Source organism: Ciona intestinalis, chromosome 3 (assembly GCF_000224145.3).
Source record: "Ciona intestinalis chromosome 3, KH, whole genome shotgun sequence".
NCBI classification, from domain to species: Eukaryota; Metazoa; Chordata; class Ascidiacea; order Phlebobranchia; family Cionidae; genus Ciona; species Ciona intestinalis.
Window position 1 is genome coordinate 5922910 of NC_020168.2, and position 27030 is coordinate 5949939.

The 27030-nt window shown below is 35.5% G+C and overlaps 5 protein-coding genes across 7 annotated transcripts in view; 4 read left to right on the forward strand and 1 right to left on the reverse strand.

Annotated features, from left to right (window-relative positions):
* Positions 1 to 1087: 1087 nt before the first annotated feature.
* Positions 1088 to 2587, forward strand: hb3 (globin). The gene is given in 4 exon segments (NM_001032528.1): positions 1088 to 1185; positions 1451 to 1567; positions 2077 to 2197; positions 2462 to 2587. Coding segments are annotated over 4 exon segments (462 nt in total).
* Positions 2588 to 3878: 1291 nt separating this feature from the next.
* On the reverse strand, positions 3879 to 11069 carry LOC100183010 (prostaglandin G/H synthase 2). Of its 2 annotated transcripts, XM_002127638.5 has the most exons (12): positions 9921 to 11069; positions 9202 to 9318; positions 8796 to 8939; positions 8389 to 8532; positions 8044 to 8222; positions 7388 to 7626; positions 7049 to 7140; positions 6314 to 6600; positions 5779 to 5926; positions 5109 to 5258; positions 4801 to 4898; positions 3879 to 4509 (listed from the first exon to the last, which is right to left on the reverse strand). In XM_002127638.5, exons 1-12 carry the CDS (start codon positions 10072 to 10074, stop codon positions 4300 to 4302), a joined length of 1962 nt encoding a protein of 653 aa, XP_002127674.1. In that variant the 5' UTR covers positions 10075 to 11069; the 3' UTR covers positions 3879 to 4299. The 2 variants fall into 2 exon arrangements, with proteins under 2 accessions (XP_002127674.1, XP_026689600.1); XM_026833799.1 differs by lacking the exon at positions 8796 to 8939 and having other exon boundaries at positions 9921 to 10089.
* A 2792-nt stretch (positions 11070 to 13861) lies between these two features.
* Positions 13862 to 16048, forward strand: LOC100180659 (probable thioredoxin-2). Its single transcript, XM_002127736.5, has 4 exons — positions 13862 to 14536; positions 14780 to 14954; positions 15127 to 15250; positions 15842 to 16048. The coding sequence occupies exons 1-4, from the start codon at positions 14428 to 14430 to the stop codon at positions 15959 to 15961; spliced, it is 528 nt and encodes a 175-aa protein (XP_002127772.1). The 5' UTR covers positions 13862 to 14427; the 3' UTR covers positions 15962 to 16048.
* A 377-nt stretch (positions 16049 to 16425) lies between these two features.
* Positions 16426 to 26994, forward strand: pellino (protein). Of its 2 annotated transcripts, XM_009859648.3 has the most exons (11): positions 16426 to 16546; positions 16621 to 16781; positions 17174 to 17306; positions 17825 to 17923; positions 21439 to 21554; positions 22689 to 22782; positions 23543 to 23740; positions 24379 to 24477; positions 24834 to 25049; positions 25265 to 25380; positions 26219 to 26994. In XM_009859648.3, exons 2-11 carry the CDS (start codon positions 16627 to 16629, stop codon positions 26343 to 26345), a joined length of 1353 nt encoding a protein of 450 aa, XP_009857950.1. In that variant the 5' UTR covers positions 16426 to 16546; positions 16621 to 16626; the 3' UTR covers positions 26346 to 26994.
* Positions 19050 to 27030, forward strand: part of LOC100176019 (heat shock protein HSP 90-beta) — a gene marked incomplete in the record, with an annotated part of 30863 nt that continues 22882 nt past the window's right edge. The window contains 1 exon segment of the mRNA XM_009859791.2: positions 19050 to 19068.

Below are 27030 nucleotides of genomic sequence, written 5' to 3' on the forward strand. Positions count from 1 at the left end.
ATGAATTTAAAGTGTCTTGCTCATAGGCATAATACGCCGTAAATGGTTCTATGTCGAGCATCGAACCCGGTATCCTTGGTTTAGAATGCAACCACGGAGCCACTGCTCCGACATTGAATGGTCACTATAGTGCATACAGAGGTCGTATGTCTGCTGTTGAAGCGCTACGAATCACGTCATTATATCAACGTGTCATCTACAGAAAACTAACATTTGTTGTTGACGTGCTGCTGTCTGGAACGTATAATATGGATTTTTATTCCTCTTTTGGATAGGAATAAAAATCAAATTTATTAAAATAGTAAAGTGAAAGGAATTAGCCGCAAAATGACAGTCGTTTGGTACACGCTATTGGTAAACCCTATATACGAAAGTAAAACCTGCGGGTTGCTTAACCCAAGTTAAGTTTTTTGTTATAATTAGGTAAAAAATAAAAGTGTGCGTAAGAAAACATTTTATCAGTATTTTTCTTGGGTTTGCCAGGAAACTGATATATAGTAGGGTGGGGGAAGATGGGACACCTTTAGCACATAATATCCAGAAATCTTAAACGTGTTTTAAACAATTAACAACGGTCTATAGGAGTCGTAAGAATATGGTTTTATAATTCTTTAAATGTTCTTTGTTTACTACTAAATGTGACGAGAAAATAGAGTTAAAAAGTGTCCCATCCTACTGTATTATGTTAATTGGCTAGTAGTATAGGCCTGTGATGGCAGCTAAACGCTCTGGTGGTTGGTCAGCTTAATTTAGTTATGCGTTGTTTAAAATACTGTTACAGTGCGTGTACTGGATCTTGTAGGTCGCATTTTGCTTTAACAAGGTAAAGGTAGTTATATCACGTTTTCTGTTGTCTGTGACCGTTTGCCCTTAGATTCATTAATCGTGGTAGGCTATTCAGAAAGCAGATACTAAAAAAGTTTACGTGGCACGAACAACTTCACGTTTGTTTCAGAAGTGTCGACAGCAAAAGAAGTCCCTTAAGTTTGCAGTGATAGGTGTTTTTTTCATTTCAGGCTGTGTATTAAGATAGTTATATAACCCTTTAGTTTTTGAGCTACTACTTGGAAGTACAGTGTCGGTTAAAATGTCTTTGACTAGCGAACAAGTTGTATTATTACGAAGTTCTTGGCAAACAATTGGAAAACTAGGGATGAGTAACGTTGGACTTGCTGTATTACACAGGTATTTTAATCTTCATTACTTATTTAACCCTCTGCGGTGGTACAATTTATAGGTTTTTAACTAGGCTGCCCTGTTTTTTTTTGTAATGGCTCATGTACCCGAGGGCTTTTTTATCCAAAATCTTGGCGAAAGTACAAAACAGATTTAGCTTTTGTAAACCAAAAAAATCAGATAAATTTCGAAATAGAATTTCGCCCAAGATACATTATAATCTTCATATAACATTGGTAAATATTTGGTGTTATGGTAAAACTTTTTGTTTTAGGTTGTTCAATGATGTCCCCGAAACTCTTCCATTTTTTCATTCTGTGCTTTCGCCTACACAGCAAACTGAAATCGAAGTTTTGAAATCAAATGCCAAAGTCGTGAGGCATGCGTCCAGGTATTATAGAATAATATACCCCATTGCTCAGTGTTGTGTATTTGCTGTTTTGGTAACTTCAAAATATAGGCCTTTATAACGAGCGGGCGCTGGTCAATACCTTTAACCACAATATTAAACTACGTAGTTACAGTTACAATTTATTTATTACAATACTGTGGGGGGAGAGAGAACAACTTTAGCACATAATATCCTCATCGTGTTTTAAACAATTAACAGCAGTCCATGGAAGTCGTGACGAAAAGGTGTCCCATCTTCCCCACCTGACTATAGTTACTTGATATTTGCTATTTTTGAAAATAAACTGTACGTTGTAAATCATATACAAGCAATACAAATAAAGACAAAAAAAGTAAAAAACAAATTTAAAAATAAAGCGTACAAAACAGCGTTCGTTGGAAACGTAGTACCAGTTATATTTTTTTCAATAGTTACTTCATTTTCATTATTTTTTATCATTTTTGGCAACCCAAGAATTTTCCAAATGTCTTATTATTTTAAACCGACAGAGTTGGATTATCAATCGACAAAATAATCAATCTTCTGGATAACGGAGAAGAACTGGTGAAATATTTATTGTTTCTTGGCAAAGTACACGTGAAACGTTCTATTCCAAGAAAATATTTCTCGGTAAAGATTTTGAGTTTTCCTAAAATAATGTGTATCAGTATTGTACGGTAAGATGGGATATCGTTTATAAGCAAATATAAAGCCCATATCTCCTCATTGTGTTTTAAACAATTAACAATAACGTTCTTTTAGTTGTCTTTATAATTCTGTAAAACTCTTTGTTTACTACTAAATGTGACGTACAATAAAAGCATGTCCTATCTTACCCCACCCCACTATATAGCATAAAACACGTATGAAGTTGATACGTTTATTTTATTACAGGCAATGGGACCTGTTTTGTTGAGTGTAATATCAGCAGTTCTTGAAAAGGACCTCGATGCACCAGTAATGCAAGCTTGGGCTACGGCATACGGTGTGATAGAAAAGGGCATTATAGACGGAATGTGACTCCCTTTTCTCTTTTCACATCATTTCCGTATTTACCCTGTCTTTCATTGTCATCTCCCGTTTCCTGTACCGAACACCGGGAAAAAATATCAGACATCTTTTTCGTATATCGGTAAAAATATTTATGTTTATGTATATAAAACAAAAGAAAAGTGTTGATGTGTTACTCGCGAGAAAGGCCCAGAAGTGGCATCGTACTGTATACGATTCGTACGCGTTTAGCAAACATTCATATAAACTCAAACTCGCAATAAATAAAACACAAGAGATTTATTGTCGTTTTCGGCACATCGAAATTCAGGACCAAATAATTAAAACCAAAAGTGTAGCAGCATTTGCTTATTCATTGCACAAACATTGTACAACTTCTGTGATATGTATTTTACACACAAGAGCTTGCTAATCAAATCGTTTTCAGCGAAGTTTTCTTTGCCATTGAGCGCATGCTTTCGTGTTGCGGGTTTGATTATCACTTGCCAATGACGTCGGCGCTTTTTAAGGCCTGCTGCTTAAGATTATAAGCAACCAGTAGTCGGATTATTTAGTAAATGTTATATGTGGTTCCCGTTGTGCTGTGTACTCAATGGTGGTGATGTTTTTCAATTTATTGCTAGCAAGTTAACATGTAAGTGTAGTGTCGTATTGTTTTGTATTTTTTTGTTATATATTACTTATACGGTGAGTGCATAATAATTTTAAAATCTGCCTGTTGGTTGTTAATACGCCATTTTAGTTATTCCCTGGTTAAAGCCTGTTGGGTATAAGCTGTACATTTAGCTTGTCATCTATAGGTCAATGTAAGATTTGAAATGAGTTGGGATTAGTCGTTAATGCAATATACATAAACCACCAACGGTTTCGATGATATTAATATATTTATGTTATAAAGTTGGTTGGGGGAAGATGGGACACAAATAACCTGATCGTGTTTTGAACAGTTAAAAAATGACCTATAGGAGTACTGAAAATATATAGTTTAATAATTCTTTAAATGATTTTTGTTTACTACTAAAGGGAACGAGAAAATAGAGTTAAAAGGTGTCCCATAATCCCCAACCTACTGTATGTTATATAAAATCCACGGTTATGCATATACATGTATATGTACCAGTTTTGCATATACGTAGGCTTACCCATACACATATGTACCATTGTGTACCTTAAACGTAAAGTAACACGCTATAAAGAATTGGTGTATACTGCAGTGTATACATTGTTTTGATGCAATTTCCCTTAAACTGTGTGAATATTACGGATTCAAACTCTAGTCTAGGCAAAACTTACAATGTTGTTATATGTTGAAGTTACCAACGTTTTATTTCGTATTCTTCTGGTTAAGGGAACAAATGTTTCTATAATACAGGCAAAGATAATACTCGGTAAAAAAATCAAATGTAGCGCAAATATAATGAGCGACATAATAAATATATTTTGTTTTGATGTATAGTAGTGTAGGGTAAGATACATACCGTCAAAGTCCATAGTATATACCATATTTCCTAATCGTGTTTTTAACAATTATTAACACTCTTAAAAGTCGTGAAGATTATATTATTCTGTAAATATCATATACTTACTACCAAATAGGACACAAAAACGAATAAAAACCAAGGCCATTTTACCCCAACCTATTATCATAGGCTTTAGAAAAATATTCCAGACTCTCTGGAGTATCATAATATTCAGACTGGTAAATATCGGCAGAGCTTCGGTTATAATTCCTTATCGGGTATTGAGTTAGGTTTCGCGTCCTGTGTCCACATGTATTTGTTGGCATCTGCGTTTCTTGCGCGCTCGATTAGAATCGCAGAAGTTCTGTCATTTTCGACGTCTTGTTTGTCGCTCGGTAACCGGTAGGTGGCGCCATCTGGCACCGTAAATGAAGCGTGTGGACACCCCTCCACAGTACGACAAATCAAACTCTGACGAAAACATAATAATTTTAGATTTTTATCAAATTTTTAGGCTAAATTATTTTAACGCTTTAATTATTGTTTGTGTAATGGGAAAAGTTTCTTTTTCTTAGTTGATTATAATTTACCCTCGCTACGGTATACAATGTGTTTTTTCATGAGAATGAGCAATTTTGGTTTAGTTTTATATTGACCGCCTTAAGTTGACGGGTAAAAACCTGTAACATCTGTAGGAAAATATATTTTTTGATGAACAAAACTTGGATAAATAAAGGTTCATTAATTCTCACTATAGCCTACCTGTAGATTAGTGTTCTTGATAACATCCATTATCTTCTGTCCACCAAATGTACTTGGCTTCCACCAGTCCTTATGGTTGATTGGGTTCGAATATAAACCTGTTTATCATTGTTTATCAGCATTGCATATATTATTGAATGAATTTAAGTTGCTTTATCCTCGCGTGGCCGGAAAACGACGTTCGTTGTACCACGGGTGTTTATACACGCGAGGATAAATCAAAGTTACATTAATTTGAAAATACTGCTTCAAACTAAATGTGAAAGTGGTAACGTCAAAAAAACAAAAAAGATTAAAATTTATCAAACCTTTCAGAGAATACGGAGATCCCATTTCAGTGAGTGTTTCACCAAACAGCTGAGGACTTCTTCTTTTTTCCAACATGATCCCAATATAATACTCCACAGCGTCAATATCTCCGTATAATTTTTGAAGTTCTGCTGCCATTTCTTCTTCACCTGATGAGTAAGTCATGTTGTTTCAAAATCATGTTTTCAATATTTTTTACAATACATTGATGACATATTATGTGAATCATCGAAGTTCAGATGACATTTACTGATATAATTAACCTCGTTTGCCAGGACAACCCAAAAAAAACAAAAACGGGTGTCATATTAACATAACACAGTTTTTTTATTTATCTCTTCGAAAACTGTAACGATTGCACATTCTTTAAAGTTAAACAGGGAATCAACAGCAAAACGCTCACAATCGTTAAACACGCTGTAGATAAAAGGTATGGGAAAAGTGGCAGTTCAAAAATGGCGGCAAAACCAACAATTTGCGCTATGCATATTCCGTGCTGCTGGCTTCGCATAACACACCATAGCATACAAGCTTACAAGTAAATTAAAAAGTTATAGTTTTTGGATGATCCATTTTGAGGGTTTGTTTTAACCGTATGGTATCAGGCAGTAATGTCACATCTAAAGTCTTAAGGACACATATACCCTCGACCACAATAATTACACATACCAGTAAGTTCCTGAAACGTTGTGTATTTTTTCATTTCGAATTTCTCTTTGTAAGCATTAAAAGATTGCATGCGCAAGTCACGACCGTTCTTGATCGCCAGACCTGCTACATGCAGCGTGGCAGCTCCTTGAGTTTTGCCGCCAGCAACCTAATATGAATATTTTTAACTTTAGCTCCTCTGATAGCGTTGTTTAACAATAATCAAAGCTCTTTTAGAGTCACTGGGTTACGGTTGAAATACTATAAAGAACAAAAAAAGCATGAAAACAAGTCCCATCTTACCCCAACCTATTACGTATTATAGTAGGGTGGGAGGAGATAGGACACCTTTTCATTCTATTTTCTCGTAATATTTGGCAGTAAGTCTATGAGTGTCTTTTACGACACTCATAGACTATTGTTAATAGTTTAAAAACGATCAGGATATTTGGATATTGTGTGCTAAGATGTTTCATCTTCCCCAACCCTATATACTATATGTTTTTTATAACAAAATTGACGTAAAAGCTGCAACCATATTTTATAAATATTCCACCTGGCCAGCCCATTGGTTCGATAAATCTTCAATGGTTCGTTTTAAGCCTCCCTTCACTACTGGCTCTGGGTTAAAAAGAAGTCTTTTCATTGTATACGATTTTCCATTGAATTCTATTTGGTCCGGCATCAGGGCATGCCAGTGGTATAACAGCTGGAACTCGACGTGAATTTGGTTGTGAAACGAATGCGAACCACCTTGCACAAGTTCAGGGTCGTAAAGTAGTTTATAATGGAAACCACTGAGGTGCTGGACGTAATCTTCGATCACAACTTTGATCGTTTCACCTGAAGTAATTATGTTATAATAAATTAAAGCATATCATCATATTTTTCAAGTATAGTAGTAGGTTCGGGCAAGTTGTCTATTCCTTCTTTTTTTACCGTTAAATTTAGTTGTACCAAAGAAATATTCACAGAGTTAAGTGCCCTTATTTTACGGACCAAAAAATAGTATTGTTAAAAAAACACGATTCGGAAGTATGGGATATAGTAGGGTGGGGGAAGATGGAACACCTTTAGCACATAATATCAAAATATCCTGATCGTGTTTTAAACAATTAACAACAGTCTATTAGAGTCGTGAGGATGTAGTTTCATAATTATTTGAATGTTCTTTGTTTACTACCAAATGGGTCGAGAAAATCGAGTTAAAAGGTGTCCCATCTTCTCCCATACTACTGTATTATGTGCTAACGGTATCCACCTTACCCAACAATACTTTACGTTGTTATACCTGTTAACACCAAACGCGCAGTTTGGAAAATTCGTTCGTCATCCCATGCAGGATTCTCTTCTTTTATTAAATCACAAATTCGATTATGTTCCCTGGAATTAACAATGAATTGGAAACAATTAGATAGTCAATGTCAGCCATTATATAAAATAATTGTCAGCCGTACCGAAAAAAGCAATCCGCCCAAAATATAAATACGTGGTAACGTTTTAGCTGGCACGAGGTGCAAGAAGCAAAACACCATTGTTTCAAACCACTCTCGTTTTCCTGACCCGCTTACATAAAGAAAGTTACACTCATCCATTTATATATTTGATATTTTAAAACACCGTTTCCTACCGTAACCAAATAGTTGACCATATCAGAAACGTTGGCATCAAACTGAACCCTTGGTGACCAAACACAAACTGGTATTCCTGGGGCAAGAGATTGATGTTCGACATATTAGCAGTTGTCTGGTTGCTCAATGGTGGAAATTCGTGGCCGTCCACAAGCGAAACTTTCAGTTTACCATTTACGTGACTTCTTAACTCGTGTTGTCGCTTCTCGCCATGCCCGTATATTTGGGAAAGATCAACCTGTGTTAAAATGTAATGAAAATTGCATGACTAAAATGTACTTATACATGCTATGCTCTAACCCAATGGCCCCTTTAAGTTGTACAAACTATAAATTGTCAGCCATACAGTAAAAAAACCTCTTCCAACGATGTTGTAACAAGTAAACAAAACGAGGTGTATGGAACAGAACACATGCGTTATAACGACTGTCGTTGCCCCGCCATGCACACAAGGATAAAAACCAAGGTATATTCATTTATTGTGACCACGGCCTACTAGAGATAGTAATATAGTAATTCTTTAGTATACCGCGTTACGACTCTAGTAGGCTGTGTTACGTAGGCTATAGTGGGCCGTGTCTATAGTAGGCCATGTTACAACTGATTGTATTGTAAACCTATAGTCTGTCATATTGTATAATAAAAGTGCTCCTACCAGTTGGTCTCCCCATTGGTATGGCATTCCTTTCATCGGGTCAGTCTTGAAAAACATGTGAGTGAAATGTTGCGCGAAGAAAGGGAAAAGGACACTTGTTCTTTGTGGGCAAGGCTGGAATGTCCTTCGTTTAAAAAACTTTTCCAAAAGAACAGAAATTTCAGGCAGTTCCGGTTTTCCTGTGGAATTGTATTTAATCAAATATACATTATAACTTGCGTACGATATTTATTACAAACAGAACACCCTTCTTTTTAAAACGGTCTTATAGTCCGCCGCGCGATGACAAATAAATTATATTTATTTATATATTTATTTATTCAGTCAATTCGATTTTTGTTATACCTTTTACACCCATGGGCGTAGGGCAGTTGGTGGGAACAGGGGGCAAAGTTCGTACGTACATCGTATCGTTAATGTAAGCCGACCATGAAGGGTACGAACTCAGACCACGGTACGGAGATGGTTCCGTCACAGAACTTACTCTCACTGTAAAAAAAATAGAGAAACAGTAATAAATATTAAATACATGGGAAACTATTTGTATCTGCACGAAGAAATCTTGGACAAAATAGTATCTTGGGGTAATGTAAATACCGTTAGCACATAATATCCCATATTCCCTAATCGTGTTTTTAACAATGAAACGTTTTTAAAGTCGTGTGGGTGCGACTAATTTATTTTGTAATATTTTTTTTACCTAATATGAAACGATAGAAGAAAATCAAAATATCTAGCAAAAATATACTTACTGGCCAAAACGGCTTTCATTAGGGTTTTCCGTAACCATGAAACGTTGTTAACGATGGTCCAAACCCATTTAAAATGTGTTAGAATGTAATGAGTTGTGGATTTTGAAGGTTTGATCCATTTTTTAATTCTTGTTGATAAGTAGGCTGCGAAGATGTTTATTTATAGATGAGTTTTTGAAGCGACTAGTTTGGCTTCTCTATAGTTTAAAAATTAAAGGGGGTTTAGCATCAGCCACGCTTTTATTTGACACTCAAGTATAGTTTTTACTCATATAGCGTGTATAATTTATAGGTCGAATTAATGTTATGAAACGATTCGATTAAAGCCTTTTTACAGTGTGAAAGGTGTTAATAAAATCAATCGAACATTGCTTTGCCTTCTATTCGACAGAAGTAATATACTTACGATGTTGGCATTCGTCGCCATAGTAACCTGTACCGGTGCAATCACATTGGTAACTAATCATGTCGGGTGAAGTACATACTGACTGGTGTTGGCATGGAAACGAACAACACGGATCGTCTGTAAAGAACATGCTGATAGTAAATTAAAGAATGAAGGAATGTATAACTGCTGTATCTTTGTGAGGCGTGGCAATGATATACACCCGCATAAACATTTTACCATGCAAAAAGGGTATAAGTTTGTTCATGTTGCAAAATACAAATTTATGTGATAATTTGATTCGGTAAACAAATGAATTATTAAGCTATTTTAGTCTCGTATGCTTTTAATATGATTTTAAATACCGGATAGACAAACAGCTGGGTTTAACTTCTCCGCTTCGTTGACGACTAAAAGTAATAGAATGATTGAATGGTGATGTCCAACTGATGGTCAAAGTAGTACAGACTATAATTGATTGCTGGAATTAAATGTGCTAAAATATGTTAAAGTAGGATGGAGGAAGATGAAACACCTTTAGCACATAGTATTCAAACATTTTGATCGTGTTTTAAACTGTAAAAACGGTTTACGAGACCAAAAAATATAATGAAAAGGTGTCCCACATTCCCCGCACTACTTTATATGACATCATCCTAAAAATGTGATTTCTTTCTGAATATGATTTATACGGGTTTATTGTTAGATGATTCATTGCTAATAAACATTTGAGTACTCACAGTGAACATCTGTATTGGTTGACGCATCATTTGACAACAACAGAAATGTCAGCACGCCCAAAAACGTGACTGCAGCTACCATCTTGAAAATGCTAAACCCAACAATTCTTTTTAAACTTGAACTTAAAGCTAGATTCGGGTAGTAAGCCGGCATTTAGACTTGCAGTAGTAGTACTTTTAAAGCAGAACAAACTGCGTTTTATAGTTGACTGACTAGTTTCGCTTTTTTTCCGCACAATACAAAGGAAATACAAAAATACGCCATTTCCGCGCACAAATGTTCAATTTCAAGCTTCTTTTGTAAAGCGGCATCAATCATTGTTCTACAAAATAAGCGCTAAGTAGAATATTTACGTCACGTTTGGCAATTGTAGATGCGTGCTTACGTCGTACGATTTCCGTGCCGAAAATAAGTTACGTCGCTTACGTGCAGGTCAAGGTGCACGAAGGCGCAATACGACCACAACTAAAGACCTTGCGCGAAATTGAACGCTACCAGGTGCGTAGACGTGTTCGTTTACATCGAACTAACCAAACAAAGAATTTGTCAAAGTGCTAACCAAACAGAAATAAGCTGCTTACGACGAAACCGGCTTTGCACTGAATGCGTGTACAGTATTATCTTTAACGAATGGACACAAAAGTGGAAATATCGTATTTCTGTTCAACATTTTTCCTTGACAGTCATTTGTCACCTTCTTATTTATCACCAACAATCACGACTTTCCGCATTACTCGATAGAAATATTGACTGTTCGTTCGATCCGCAAAACGGTATAGGTCATGCAACAACATACGATACTTTAAATAACGATTTTGCATTCCCAAACCAACAGCAGAGTAAAAGGTAACTTTACTTGACTAATGGTCCATTTCTGTGACACAAAGATCTGTCAACAATGTTAAAGCTCTCTACATATGCAGCCCCAATAAGGTTCTTCAATTTATCTTTGTATGTCTCACCGTCACATCACAACATTTTTCTGGGGCAGTGAGTCACTTTATTTGATGGAGCATACCAGCCCGAGCTAAAGCAAAAAGCGAGGAAAACACGTTTACCTGGCCATTAACGTACATTTGTCTTTCGTCGCGAGCCGCTCGTATTAAAATTTTTCTTCGCTGACCGTAACAATTATAGACCTTTATTTATATCAACACATTCGTGGCTACGTGCCTGGTGGTCCACTGTTATGATATAACGTTTTTATACGTCTACTTAAATAACCATTTCGAAAAACAAAAAACCTACGACCTCTGAATAATCCGAAACTTAATCATCACCTACAAATGAACATACGTCGTAACTCATAAGCGGACATTGTACGAATCAGTATAAGAATCAGAACGCGCAATATATTGATGTTGCTGCGTCACTCGACGATAAAACAGTGTTCATTCATTCAACCTTGTGTGTAGCTTTATAAACTGATTATAAAAAAACCATGGTCCCCGTTTATCATTATATACCCTTGCTCATAGTAATTGTTTTTTCCGACAAATGATATTTATAAACCATATACATCATCGATGATTGAATGGTCGGATCCGGTCATTGCCAATTCCTATGATACAAAGCCAACGAAACCAGTACGGGATGCTGCACCCTTGTCTAAGCCTATTGACGCGCACTAACTGTGGATGGAGACAATACCAACGAATTATACAATAAGACAAAGATTTCCCTTTACGTGCAGTGACTTATTTGATGATTTAATTTTAAAGCGAAAACAGTAAAAATATACTCACGTAGGCTATCCGACAATAAAGAATATAACTGTCGGTCACGTTACAATTGTCAGGACGTAACGTAATTTTCGTGGTAAATATACCAGGGTGGGAGATGGGACGTGTTTTCACTCTTGGTAATAAACTTACCAAATATACCAGGGTGGGGTAAGATGGGACATGTTTTTACTCTTGGTAGTAAACAAAGAGTATTTGTAGCGGCTCGTCGTAGTACTACGCTCACTTTCCCATAACACGGCGGATGCAACCTACCGTTAACCTAGATAACCAAGACTATATGGAAGCAGTGTGCAGGCGTAGAAGCATATATGCTTCCGCCCTCGGCTTTTGTTGAAAATGCTGCCCTAAGTAGACTGCAGCAAATTTTGAAATAGTTTCGCGTCTCAGGAGTTCTATATTGCTTGAGACAGCAGAAGCTCACTGTCTCAGCGTTAAGCCCAAAAATAAAAGATAAAAAATGGACAACAAATGTATTGGGCAGTAAAAAGATCAATAGCCGCCTCAAAATTGAACTTTTCGAGTTTTTGCCGGAACAAAATCAACGATAATATCTTCAAAATTAAGTTTTTGAACGAAGTCTCTTTCTATAGAAGGAAACGATAGATCTAAAAGCTGATCATCATTTATGATAGAACGTAAATATGACTTATCATTTTAAGCTTTGAGAAACTCCTCTCACAGCTCGCAATTGAAGATCAAACTTTCGAACCAGCAGTTTACAGGACTGGAATGAGCTCGTGATTAGCCACCTCTCCGGGCCCCTTCAGTCCCCGGGTACAATGTTCCCATGCTCATAGGGCCAAACGTAAGAGACTCGCTAAAACTTTTTTCCGTGCCATCGTTAAAGGGGCATACCAGCGAAAAATCAAATTTGTGTATTGATAGATATGCTCAACTGTGATATAAAAGTACCAATAAAGTTTCAAAATACGAAACAGCTTTTGAAAAAAATAAGTTTCAAAACCGCAAATTGATTTTTTCTGATGGGAAATCACATGCATTGTCGAAACAGCCGAATGTTTTTACTCTAGCGGTTTTTTTTCACGCACTTTTTTAAAAGCTGTATTATTATTTTTAAAAACTTTGATGGTAGCTTTAGGTCACATTTGGGAATCTCTATCCGTATACAAATTTTCATTTTTCGTTGGTATGCCCCTTTAAGAGTCAATAAGAGCCCCGGTCGCCAAGAGTCTTCTAAGTAACCGGAAGAATCTTTCCCAACGACACACCGGTAGTCTACCTCAAATCCTTAATAAACACCCAGCTAAAATTATGATGCTGAGAGAGAAAACCTATTCTGCCCTAACTAAACTGATTCTGTAAAGCCAGCCAATTCTCAACACTACGTCGGCCTTCCCCATCTAACTACGCCAAAACAATAAAATACACCAGTATCTTAGCTTTACTGCACACGAGGCCTGACTACAGAAACTACTGTCGGAGAAAATGAATCGTGATTATAACAACAGATTTATGACGTAATATATGTTACTAAGAATTTAACAACAGACGTAGTACATACAGCTATCCAACTTCACGCAAGAAGCAACTCGAGCTTTTTTAGCTGTTGTTTTTTTCTTTATTTTTTTGTGTGCTAACTGTCTCTGTAAATCATTTTCTTGTTTATCTTTTTTTAATTATTTTTTCTCTACTTCATTTCTCATGCTGTGTGCCTCATTTTGCCTCCCTTGCAGCCTGCCGTCCCTGGCGCAGAGCCAGAATCGCCAAGTGGTTGCTACGCCATTACTATAGGAAGTATAGCTTTGGACCCCCGCAAGCGCACGAAGTCAACTGCAGCTCATCTCCAGTCAGCTCACGAACTATATATATATAAACCAACATCCGGTGTCCAAAAGCGTTGAACTCGACGTGATCAAAAAAAGAGAAAAAGAATGTATCAACCAAAGCAAGCAATTAAGCAGAAACGAGACCTGCATTGGACGGAAATCGCGCTCATACTTATACAAAGGTGACACTGCATCGAGCGACCTTCGCCATCGCCCCTGAAGATTCTTCACCGAGGAAGCACCGTTTGAACCAACAATTTTTTTTCTTTGCTTTATGGTTAACAACATCTTTTTTTTGTTTTCTCATATATATCTTTTGTGAAATTATTTACGCCCCGACTTTTGTGGGTCCGCTGTCCGGCGCCATGGCTCAGTGGGCGCCTGCATCGGAACCGAAGTTTCCCCGGTTCGATGCTCGACGGCGGTACCAACACTGATCGGCGTATGTGTCCTTGGGCAGCAAGATACTTAACGGATATTGCTCCAACCCAGCGGTCACTAATGGGTTTTAATTATCCAAATTATAAGCAATATCAAAGCGGAAATCATACACAAAAAGCTGAAAGTGTGGTGACTTGTAAGCCGACGAGCATAAAGGGATTGTGCGAAAATGCGTGTCTGACTGCGATGCGGTGTCACAAAGTTGATGTCAAAGAGTCGATGGCATGAGTTGCAGACTTGGTCCAAGATGCTATTATTAATTAATTTTAAAACGACAGTGAATATATTTTGTACGTGTAAAAGTAACCGCGTGCTCTATTGTGTTTTAATACCATTTCTCCAATCATGAGACAGCGTTCTTGTATAGTTTTGACGTATTTATCAGCCGATTTAAATATCGGCCTTGGGGAAATCCCACTTTACAAAATACTCTTTTAATTAAATTGAGCATTGGAGTTTTGCTTATATTTTCCTTTATCGGTGCTTTACGAAATAAATAACGGTTTTATTTTGATGCAGCTTTTATCATAAACATGTTGTCAAATTCGGTAAGACTTCAATTGGGAAAAAGACTTGTAAATTTTGCTACAAGGCAGGTCGTTTGCAAACATGCAATTTCGCAAAGATTCTTGTTCATGAACGGTGAATTAAGTGTTATGTTTATAACATTTTTAATTTATATATTAAATAAACTTTTCATAGTTAGTTTTGTCTTAATACTCTATTGTATACGTAAATGAAATACTTCTGCAGGCCACATTATAGTATGTCGCATATGGCAATCATGCCACAGGTTTCCCACGGTCCCACCAGTCCACCATTACTTTATTTAAAGTTTGTTTGGTTTTTCTTTTATTTCTATTACTCTGAATTTACCTTTTGCAGTAAACAACACAAGCAGTTTGAGTTTGCAGCACAACTTTCACACTTCAACCACAAGGTTGCATCCAGGAGATCAGAAACTCGAAACTGCAACAAATTTCCACATTCAAGACGAAGATGATTTTAAAGCAAGAGTTTTGATGGCAAAGATTCCAATAATAGTGGATTTCCATGCAGAGTATGTTCGTTTCTGTAATTATTTAACAGTACTCGTCCAAAACCACAAACCACACTTTTTTAACAATACTTGTCATTGTAAAAGACCAGAAGAAAACACATTCAATTTTGTATGTATAATGTATCTAATTTATTCAACAACCTGTAAAGATAAAGCGTGGTTTGCATTCCAGGTGGTGTCAACCTTGTAAAACACTTGGTCCAAACTTGGAAAAGGAAGTTGATAAATATGGTGGTAAAGTGATGCTGGCTAAGGTTGATGTTGATGATGTAGGAGAAGTAGCTATGGAGTATGAGGTATCATGTCTTGTATAAAATGTTAAATTAATGTAGCTGCTTAATTTATACCCATGCGGCAGCAATAACAGTTTATAACAACTGTGTTTGTTTAATACACCTCATGCCTGCTTACAGGTTACCACCTGTGTAACTTTGTTGGTGATTTTTTGTTAATGTTTGGTAGTTAATTTAGAAATATAAGGGAACAGTTGGTTTGAGCAATTGCTGTTAAGTGTTTGTCCAAAAACACAAGCGTCAAGCACCCACAGCAGCAGCATTAAGCCTCCTACCTACATTCTCTGAGCTGGAGGTGGGCAACGACACCAGACTTGTTATTTGTAATTTGTATTATTATGCATATCGTTGAATAGCAACTTCTTGTACACTGCTGCCATAACATTGTATAATAGAGTTACTGTAATAGAGTTGTGTCTGAAAACATCAGTAACTTATAAGTGGGTAAGAAGCATATAAAATAGTACAATACTTATACTCTAAAGATTTAGAGCACCATATTTGCTATATATACATGATGGTACAAAAGTGTTCAAAATCGATGGTTTATCAAATATTATTTTCTACGTATTTTGAATGTTTGTTTTCATGCAGATAAGTGCAATACCAACGGTGATCCTGTTTAAAAATGGAAAACAAGTATCTGATTTTAAAGGAAATGTGGATGATGCCACACTTGCCGCCTTTGTTAAAAACTCTATAAAGGAACCTTAAACTTTTTTCCATGTGTAATGATAATATGCATTTTCTTACGTTTTATTGTGAAATAAATCAGAAGGCCCGACATAATACAAGGTGTATATGGGTTTGTTTGTTTGGCTAGTGTTGTTGTGGTGAGTTATTGCAGTTTCACAGTTCCTTATGTTAATTTAAGGTACTTTGCAGTTTGCACTTCAAGTCACAAAGATTTAATTATCTAATATTTTTTATTCCATACAGATATTTGTGTCCACATAATATGTCTGTCACAGTTTGGTTTTATCTGACCTAAACATTTGTTTTGTTCCGTTTTATGTACATCATGGATGCTATTATTTTTTTACATACATTTTCCAGAAGTATTGGCAAGAGCATTTACGTGTTGTCTAATGTCTATACGCGTAGATTCATTTACGTGCCTGATTCATGGTAAACATTCATGTGCGCCATCGAACGGTCAGATTGTTTGTTCATTGTTAAAACTCGCGGGTTCGAAAGACAACAACGCGTTTCGTCACAGTATCGTAGCAAGTCAAGTTTTTCTGTGTTGCTCTAACCGGTTAAAAGATCTAACGAAAATCTTTCAAATTGAAGTAACAGGTAATGAATGATAGATACAGCTGTTACACAGCACTTGCGATTTACTAAACAGGTTAATTAAGTTAATGAAGCAGGAAGGTATGGATGTTTCTGCATCCCCGGCTCTTGCAGTAGCTGGTGGTATGCCCATGGATATACAGTTTGAAGCTGGAGCTTCTTATCACAATTTTTCACAAGAAGATGCCCCAAAAGAAGATGAAGGCGACATAATATATGGACAGTTAATCGTCCTTGGGTAAGTTTGGGATAAACTTTTTTAATCAGCATAAGATACAATCTGTAGAAAGATGGTTTACTCATTTTATTCAAATCATGCACCCTTTTGAATAGCTTGGGTTTATTAAATCGTTTACTTCAAAAGTAGAAAGGAATAGGCAAGTGATAACATTTACTGGTGTATAGCCTATATACTAATGTATATACGGTATTTAAAAGTGATTTTTTCACCAAAAATTCAAAGATTTTTTCTCAATTTGGATAATGTATATTATACATATGTATATATATATATATATATATATACTGCATTTAAAATGTTGTGTTTTTCTATTTGTTAGTTAAATGTTGGATGTTATGTTAATTACATTTAGATGTAAGTTATGTAATACTGATGGTTGATCTTTCCAGGACAAACGGTCAACTCCCTACCGGCGATAAAGGAAGACGGAGAAGTTGTTTTACTCTACGACGGAAGAGGAAAGCAACGGGCGTGAAACCATCAGACCAACATCAAGTATATCAGAAAGCATCACATTCAGAGGTGTGTACATAACTTTGCACCCTTTGAAATCTGCATTTTCAACATTTCGGGGTTGCAAAATTTGATCACCATTTTTTGTGGCAGACTGAGGCTTTAGAAAACATGGGTTTTTGTAAAAGTTTAACATTTTGTTATGTTTCATCTTCTATGCCTAAACAAATTGGTGGAAAGGGTAGTAAAGCCACGCTGTTTATTTGTGGGCTTTGTGGGCTTTGTGGCTTATCACTTACTAAAGTTCATTGGTGCAGCTCAGAAGAAAAACAATGGGGTGATTTCGGAAGATTTTTTTTAATAGCGCTCTCCCTTTTCTTTTAATATACCCTTTTTTTACACCTTGAGTCCCATTCCTCTCGATGCCTGAAACCCCTTCTCGTGGCTTAGTCACTGTTTGGGTTATATTGAAACAGGTCCGGAAGTTAAAACTTCAGTACTTTAAAACTTCGGTGCTTTAGTTCAAAGGCGTTGAAGTTTTGTACATTTTGTATAAATGTAACTAAATTATTTGTAATTCTCCACAGACCTTTCTAAGTAAGGATCATCACAGCGTTTCATATACTTTACCGAGAAGTGTTGTAGTAGTTCCTTATGTTCATGATGATAACAGTGATATGTTCCAGGTATGCATACACTTATCAAAACAACTTTTACAAGTTTTACATTCAAAATATTATTATTTAAATCTCATTTAAAGCCTAAACCCAATAATATGATGCTGTGTTGGCTTTTTTACATAAACATTTGTGTTACTGTCTACTGCATAGGTTAGAAGTGACTTTTCATATAGTAGCAAGAGCCTAATGACTAACTTCATGGTTATGTTACATTATTACAGTCTGGTAATTTACCAACTATATTGTATTTAAATTACCAATTTTATTTTTAGTTTGCCAAGACTCAGGGTATTTTATTTAAATGCTGGCTACATTACAAAAAGGCCACAAATCCATATGCAAACTTCCGGGATATTAACATAATTTAGTTAAACAGTTTGTCTATTTTATATTTTGCGAACCAACATCTTTATTTCCTAAGATTGTTGTGTTCATTGATGGTGAAAGTCACGATAGCTGATTAACTGTACAATATTCTTGGCAGCAGCAGCAGCATGGCTTATTCTATGTTAAATTTCACCTTCGAAAATCAAACAATATTCTTGCTTGGTAGCAATAGTGGCAGAACAGGACAGTATTTGTATTATATATATTTCATTCAGGTTAAACATAAAGTGAGTTTGGGCTTCTTTGTTAAACAGTGAATACAATGTAAAGAAGTGATTGGTTAGGCTTGGAAAGTGTTTACCCAGCTTATTTCACATTCTTTTACTACAACATGATTCTGTTAAAAGGTTAAACATTTGGTGGTGTGAGGCAACAAGTCATTATCATGTTCACCTCCCAACCTAACTTGTTTATGGTTGCTGCAGATGTGTTGTTTGTTGTCAGTATGAAACACGAGTAAAAGCATGACATGTACAAAGCACAGAGCTTTGCCATGGTATTGGTTGTAATTCAATATTAATACACATAATAAATCACAATCTTACCAGACTGAGTAAGTGAGTAATATACTCGTTGTTGTGTGTTCTCTTTTTTGACACAAACCAACAGAATTTTGTTTTAATAAAATTTAAATCTTGCTTTCATTCCATGTCTTTATACTGAAGTAACTATGCAAATATGCTTATGTGACTATATTGTCAAACCCTTTTGATCAGTTATCACATCACCACATGTGACCTGTAGCTGTGGTTTCTATTTGAATATTTCTTTGTGTTTCACGGATCACTGCACATGTTTAAACACCACATTATTAGAAATGTGCTGTTTTAATCAATTCATTCATTTCATTTTTCATGGACATTAATTCATATTTACTCTCCATGGAACATAGACGCCTTTTATATGATGTAACAATACATATTATAGACCTAAATGAACCGTTACGATATTGGCTGTGCAGGCTACTATATCACGATTGATGTCAGTTACATTACGCACCACAGGGCATTCTATGTTCCACTTATCGTCGGGTTTTTACCCGGAAAGCACACCTGAAAATGTTACGTACAGTCGTGTGATTATGCGTGGTGATGACGTGTTTCATCATAAGCTAGCAATAGCATCTCGTTTAACCTGTAGCGAACCAACTACACAGCTATGTTTAGCTAGTTGTTCTAATAACGCAATGGCGTTTGCCTATCGGTTGACGTCATTTTAAAAATAAGCATAACGTAACAGAACCGGAGAATCACGTTTGTTCGTTATTTCGATGTTTGTCGCCAAGTCGGTCTCACCAAACCGTGAAGTTTCCACCAATGCTTAGTTAACGTATGTGACATCTCAAGTCCTCGTGGTAATTGGCACTCTTCAGCGCTTAGCACTTGAAAAGAACATTTGTTTAACTCTTGTTAGTCAGTCCAATTTTCACGTGCGCGCTTTTATCTTTAAAATTTAAACCGGAACGTGAATGTTTGTATCATCATCTTATCGCCTCGTTTCACTGCGCTTTTGATAAGTTCCCAGTAATTAAAACACACCTGAAGTTAAAGGTGTGTTCGCCGGTAAATCGCCTGACAAGACGGATCCGGTTTGCCGTGTCTATGAATTATTAATTACCTTCTATGCGTCTCAGATGCTGCTTGCTTATTAGTAAGATGATAGATTACGATACCAGTAATGAAAAGGCTCACTGCATGCAGCTACGTTTTGGAGTTAAGTTGTAACTTGTAATGGATAAGTTATAACGATCGTGGCAGGGGATTCGTAATTGCGGGTCTCAGCTCTCAACTGCGTGGATCAATTAGCGCATGCAGATTTGATCCATTTCCGATTCGAAACCAGTGTCGACGTTTCCATATACACTACATTAATAGCGACATAGTTTCAGATTGGTGGTGCAAGATTTTGATGGAAACCAGTTCAAATGAAAGTTAAATTTACGACATAACCACGTAATTGACTCCTTTGTGTTGAAACAAGTACGATTTTGAGCATGTCCAGTACGCGTCCTGACACGTTCTTTAATTCACGTTGCTGGGGCGGGACATATGTCAAATAAAATCTAAATTGATTCTGTCGTTAGGGAAACTCGTGTTTGTCTCAATGCGTAGTAACACCTCAACCAAAAACCACGACTTGCAAATTTAACTAAATACCCTCTAATAATCAAGGCGCAAACACTCGTTACATGATTTACATATTCTGATTTCTGACTTACGTGCGAGTCTCCATTGTCAACACAGTTCGTTCCACCTAATTTGAATTCACTTGATGTGGTGACGTTAGTCGCTCGAGCAAAGATTGTGTTTACGTTTTATGCCATGCCGGCGTGCTTTGGCCGTCAGTTAATAGGTGTTAGGTATCGTAGCTTCGAGCCGAACGAATTATGGCGGGAATACTAGTGTGTGCTTGGTTTCGTGGCGGGCGGGTCTAGACATGCCCTTTATCACTTGGTTGCTGCGTTGTCGTTATATCGTCGTTCCACTCGTGTGACATCACCACTGTTAAAACAAGTCGGTTTTGTGAACCACTTCCCTATTTCAGGCAAATACATAACAGTATATATATTCAAAGCTATATTTGATTTAACAAAGTTTACTATTGTTTCAAAGCTCATAATGAATATTCGTGCGTGCCTACACCAGCACGTTAACATTAAAGTAGTAAATTTTATTCACCATTAATGTTGATTGCACTGCAGTATATTTAATGACTTTATTTCCGTTTCAAAATATTAATCCTTGCCTTTGTTGGCACTGTAAACACTAGGATGTGGTTATCTTTCTCCATTACATTAAATTTTATTTTAGTACAAATCATCCATTGCTGTGTTGACATATTTTGAAACAAAAGCTAATGTTGTATCACTTGTATCAGTGTGTTAGGCAGTAATGTATCTATTAAAAATAACTTGGACTTGGACACACAGGGTTGTTGACTTAGTTTACAATCAAGCAGTATACATAATAAAACCTTTGATTTCTACCTTACAACTGTTGTTAAAAAGTGTTTTCTCATAAGATACAATAGATGAAACATGAATTTTATAAAAGCTTGTTATTAAACTTTAATGTTTATCCTTTGTCTTAGACTTTTAGTTTTCGAATACAAAATTATCCTTTTTTCATTTTCAGATTGGCCGGTCAACAGAAGAACCAATCGATTTTGTGTTAATGGACATAGAAGCTGGTTCATCAATCCCTACCAACCATAAACCACAAACACAACCAAAACAAAGCACAATATCAAGGTGAGTTTTGTGTTTTATATCTCCAGATAAGTTTACTTATGTTGTGTAAATATATTACGATATCACATTCAATAAATTGTATTTATGATTTGATTGGTCTAGTGCTGTTGTGTAGTTTGTGTGGGCACAGACATACCTACAATTTTATACATCAATACTTGCATTTGCCCTAAGGGAAATTCCCATTAGATTACAGTTTCATAAACCAGGTTTTATATTATTTGATGAAATATTTTAACACCAATGAAATTATTAGCTCGATCTTCTACTTTATTGTTATTAAAGTGCATTTTACATTTAACTGATGATTTCTGGAAATATATACGATACCCATAATATGCTTATTGGTAATTCCTTGTGAAAAATGAGGACTTTAATGGTGTTTTATATTGTCGCATAGTTTAATTTTGAAAGTTATTTCTATGGTAACATCAGATCCTACATATTTAGAATTCGATTAATGGTTATTAAATTGATTCAAAGTTTTCTTTCAAGACTGTGTTTGAGCTACGAGAGGAATTTTCTCTTGAATAAAAGATTGCTTATTTAGGGACGACAACTCTGTTTGTTGTAAGATTGATTATGATTGCATATACCATCAATAATTCTTATCTTGCTTAATTTCTATATGTATGGTTACTTAATGGGTGTGAGGTGTTGTGTGATTGAGGAGAGCACACCTAATGATTTATTTGATCAGATCTTAAGCTGTTTTGTCGAAGCCTTTTTTGCTATCAGTTGTAACTCATAAACCTTTGCCTGCCACTCCACCATTTGCTATGGAACCAGAAAATCCTAAATTTATTACATGCATTTGAGTAGGTTTCCTATCAGAAATACTTTGTTTAATAAAATGACAATACAAGGCCAATATAAAACAGCCATACACTTCACTTGAACTGTATACAAACCTTCCGCATTCCATTCATACAAAGCATTATTTTGAATAGCACTCAACTCAAGCTTAACACTTCTATGTAAAGCTTCTTTATCAAAGAATACACACTACAAATTATATAACAAAATAAATTCAAATTATAAAATCTTGTATTGATAAATAATCTAAAAGAATTTTATTTAAAGCTAATATAAATTGTTTTTTGAATGTTACATAATCATTGTTTACCTGTAAAGGTTTGCGTGTCGAATTGTTTGTGATCGTGAGCATCCGTATACATCGAGAATCTATGCAGCAGGTTTCGATACGTCAATGAATATTATATTAGGGGTGAGTATTGAGAATTAAAGGCAATGAATTCTATAAATTAGTGTTTCTTAACCTATGGCGTGCCTATCACCGCACCTATGCATATCACTTGTGGTGCTAGAAGGTATTCAAGGTGGTACTAGAGATATTTATTTTGGCTGTATTATCTCGGCAAATCACCATTAAATATAAACACCTAATATTATTACTTTTATTTCTGTGTATTATAAAAACAAAATAACAACAAAATGAAATCATAAATTTTGTAATAACACTTGACTTTTTTAAATATGTTTAATGTATGGGAAGAAAATGGTATGCTAGAAGAAAAAAATTAGGAACCACTGCTATAAACCAAACTCTCTCTGGCCCATTATTTGCTGTATTTTGTGCCATGTGGGCTTGGTCTTGTGAGTTGAACTAAACCGCTGGTCAACTGTCCAATAATTTTAATCAATTCTGTTTAAAGACTTCGATTTCTTGAAGATGCTGTTGAATTATTCATGCGCCTCTTGCATTGCATCCTGCACATTAAACAGATTAATTTGTTTATGTTGTATTTGTATAAGGATTTTTTAACACCGCGTCACAATTATTCCAAAAAAATCCGTGCCTACACCAGCATAACATGTAAAGTAGTAAATTCTAATCACCATTAATGTTGATTGTACCGTAGTATATTTTAAGACTTTATTTCCATTTTAAAATATTGGGGGTTTTGGTAGAAAAATTTCAATGTGACATTTTTTTGTTAAAATTTTAATGTGGCTGTTTTATTTAGGAAAAAGCTCCAAAGTGGACAACAGAACAAAATGGGAAAAAAATAATTGACGGGTTAACAACAAACGGTGTCTTAATCATGCAACCGAAGAATGGATTCAGTGAATCATCCACGCCCACTCAATGGAAAGAAACTTCTGTGTGTGGAAATATTTATCAACTTCGTGAATCCCGTTCTGCACAACTGCCAGGGATAAGGGTGAGGGGTTAAAATAGTTCAGATTTAAAGGACTGGCTTAAAACAGCTGGCAACATTTGGTTCGGTAGAATAGAAATACAACATGGCAGACATGAAACATAATACAATACACAATACTAATAAACCTCAAATAGTGTACAATGTACCCTCTAACTGTGGGCAAACTAATGCGCATAAAGTATTATTTCAAAATATTTTCGATATAAAGTGTTTAGATTAAATTCACGACGGATACTATATCTACATAGCAAAACCTTATTTAACAAATATTATGCCCCATTTACAGACGACTTTTCCGTGCAAAAATTCGGCAGGTGTATTCAAACTCAAAGGCAAATTAAGATACCTAAATGTTTCTGCCTAACAGATGTTATAGTTAATAATTACCCATTTTCCATCAGCTTTTATCTACTAGTAGTAGCAAACTTACTTGTCAAATTAAAATAAAGAATTTTTTCCATGTGTGAAATAAGTGGGCCTCCTGAGGTATAAACTATTGATCATTTAATTAATTTCTCAGTTAATTAATAAAGGTGGTAACTAGCTGCCTCATTATTTACTGCTCTGTCAGATTTACTATAGTGATTAATTTATGGGCATTCAGTGAAATGAATAGTATGTGAATACATTACTTTTAGATGCCTGAAGATAATAATGTTCTTGTGAATGGAACGCTTATAGATCTATGTGGAGCAACTTTACTGTGGAGATCTTCAAGCCATGAGAGGTGTATGCCCGTAAGTTCAATATTCCAGATATCAGATTTACCATTTCTATAAACAACTCTCTTATAGTCATTGTCTTTTTAAAGAATATTCTTCCTACCTTACACATAGTATAAAGTAAAATACACATAGTATAAAGTAAAATTCTTCGCATACAACAGCTCGAAATAATTTAAAGTAAAAAAGGGGAATAAACAACAAATACGCTGTTGTTAAAAATTCTTTACTATAAGTAAATATTTACAAATACTAATACAGTACTATTTGTGTTGGTGAGAATTTATGAATTTCACCTTTAACCTTATTAGTAAACAAAGGTTGAATGCAATTACAAATAATGTATTATAATTGTAATCATTTATCCACAGACCCCACTACACATCGATGAACTCATCCATAAACTTAACCTGGGTCGCCCTCAATGCCCCGTCGGGCTTACCACGCTTGCTTTTCCTCGGCGGAGCAAAGCAACTAAAGAAACCGAGAAACAGCCGTGGGTTTATTTACAATGCGGACACGTGCATGGGAGGATAGAATGGGGTTATCAAGGGGAGGAAGAAAGAATCTGCCCCCTATGTCGATCCGTAAGTGTTCATGTCAATATTGTTTTATACAGAATTTAGATGGAACTTTTTGTTTAATGCAAATTGTTTATAAACTTTGAACTCCAAGGTTTTTAAAAAGAAATAACTTACAAAACATTTTTTTGCATTAAAACCAAAAATCATAATATAATTTAATTTTGCCACCCGAATAATTTAGTATTTCTGCGTGTTTTTAACTCAATCTATTGCTTTAGGTTGGTAAGTACGTGCCATTGTGGGTTGGTGGTGAACCTGCTTTTTATGTTGACATTGGACCTCCTTCTTATTGTTTTGTTCCATGCGGCCATGTTTGTTCACAAAAAACTGCTATGTAAGTGTGTAATCTTTTAATGCATTTATTTTGAAGACATGTCATGCATTTTAAAGTGTAAAATAGCCAGTTTTTAGTGCAAAAGTAACTTGTATGTTTGGAGTAATGGGCCAATTCTGTCCCTAAATCCCAGGATCCATGGTGTGCCACTCTGTAGAGCCTCATTCGCAAAGAATATAACTTGTATGCTTTTGTTTGTGTATTGGCCCAATGCTATAACTTGGATTTAGTTAACCCTAGTGTGGCATTATGTTCAACTTATCACCAATGCTCTGTCAGTTTATTGCTACTTTTAATGCTTCCGTGCATTACACACACAAACGAAAACTAAAGGGGGCATTGTCATGCATACAATACGTGGTATTTTCTGGACATTTTTGTGTCAATATGACTAAACATTGTATCCGTGTCACTTGACTGTTTCGAACTGGCACAACAAAGTGGTGTTTCACATTAAAGAGAGTGGTCCCATGTGTATTAGCAAATCTCCTGTAAATCGAATAACTGCTTGTCGGTTTTAATGGAGTTACTGTCACTTTGTAGCCCCATTGTAAAGTTTAAAAGGGAGTAAAAAATGTAAAAAAGCCCTATCATGTATGATAAATTGCTATGTTATTTAATATTCTGTAACTTTTTAATGTTGTACTTTTTTACACTCTAATTTTTAAATGTACACTTATATTATAATATGAATGGAAACTAAACAGCCTATGCTAAGATGTTAGTTTTGTTTAGTTACATCCTTTAGAAAAAGCTTTTGGTTAAAGACAAATATAATAACTGTTTAAGTTTTAATACCTATTTTTTTCACTTTTAATATTATTTTTATTTTTTGCAGATATTGGTCACAAACTGCGTTACCACACGGCACACAAGCTTACAGTGCTGCTTGTCCTTTTTGCGCAACACCTTTAGAAGGCGATTTGGGATATAAAAAATTGATTTTTCAGCAACCACTTGACTGACACTATGTTGTAGTTTAACAGGGTTTTCATTCAACCAGTGGTTAAGGTCCATCGATATGTGTAGCTTCCGTGAATTTGTTTTATACTCGAAATTTGCATGCAGCGTCACTGTCACTTTGTTTGGTTTGTTTCTTCTATTTTGTTTGTTTTTTATTTTACGCAGGCGCCAAAAACTCCCGTAAATTTTCTGATAGGTATATCCTGTCATCTTAGTTTAAAAAAAACATTTTTGTGTATTTATTTAAACTTGCTGCATTGTTTTTTGAAGAACTACTTTTTTTCTAACGAAGCGAAGGTTTTTTGCATTGATACTCATGGTGTTCATAGTGTAGCATGTTTTACTAAAGGGGCCAGAACGCTACTCTATAAAATGTAAATTAATTTAATCGGTTAAGGTAGGACTATACTCTCTAGTTGCAAAAGGCAATTGTTCGTTTCCTGCTGAATTCCTAATATACTTTTAACCTTTGTAAACGTCTCATGCAACAGTTAAGTCAGAAAACTCACACAATTTATTTTCATTTTGTTTTGTTTCACCATTCCGAACAGCAGTGCAACTGCTGATCTCTGTATTTTCCCAACAAACATCAGCTTTATTTTTCTCTGTGTTTTATTTTTATATTTCGCAAGAAATCGTCCATGGCTCGTATGAATCGTCTTTTCATTGTGTGCTGGAGGAAAAAGC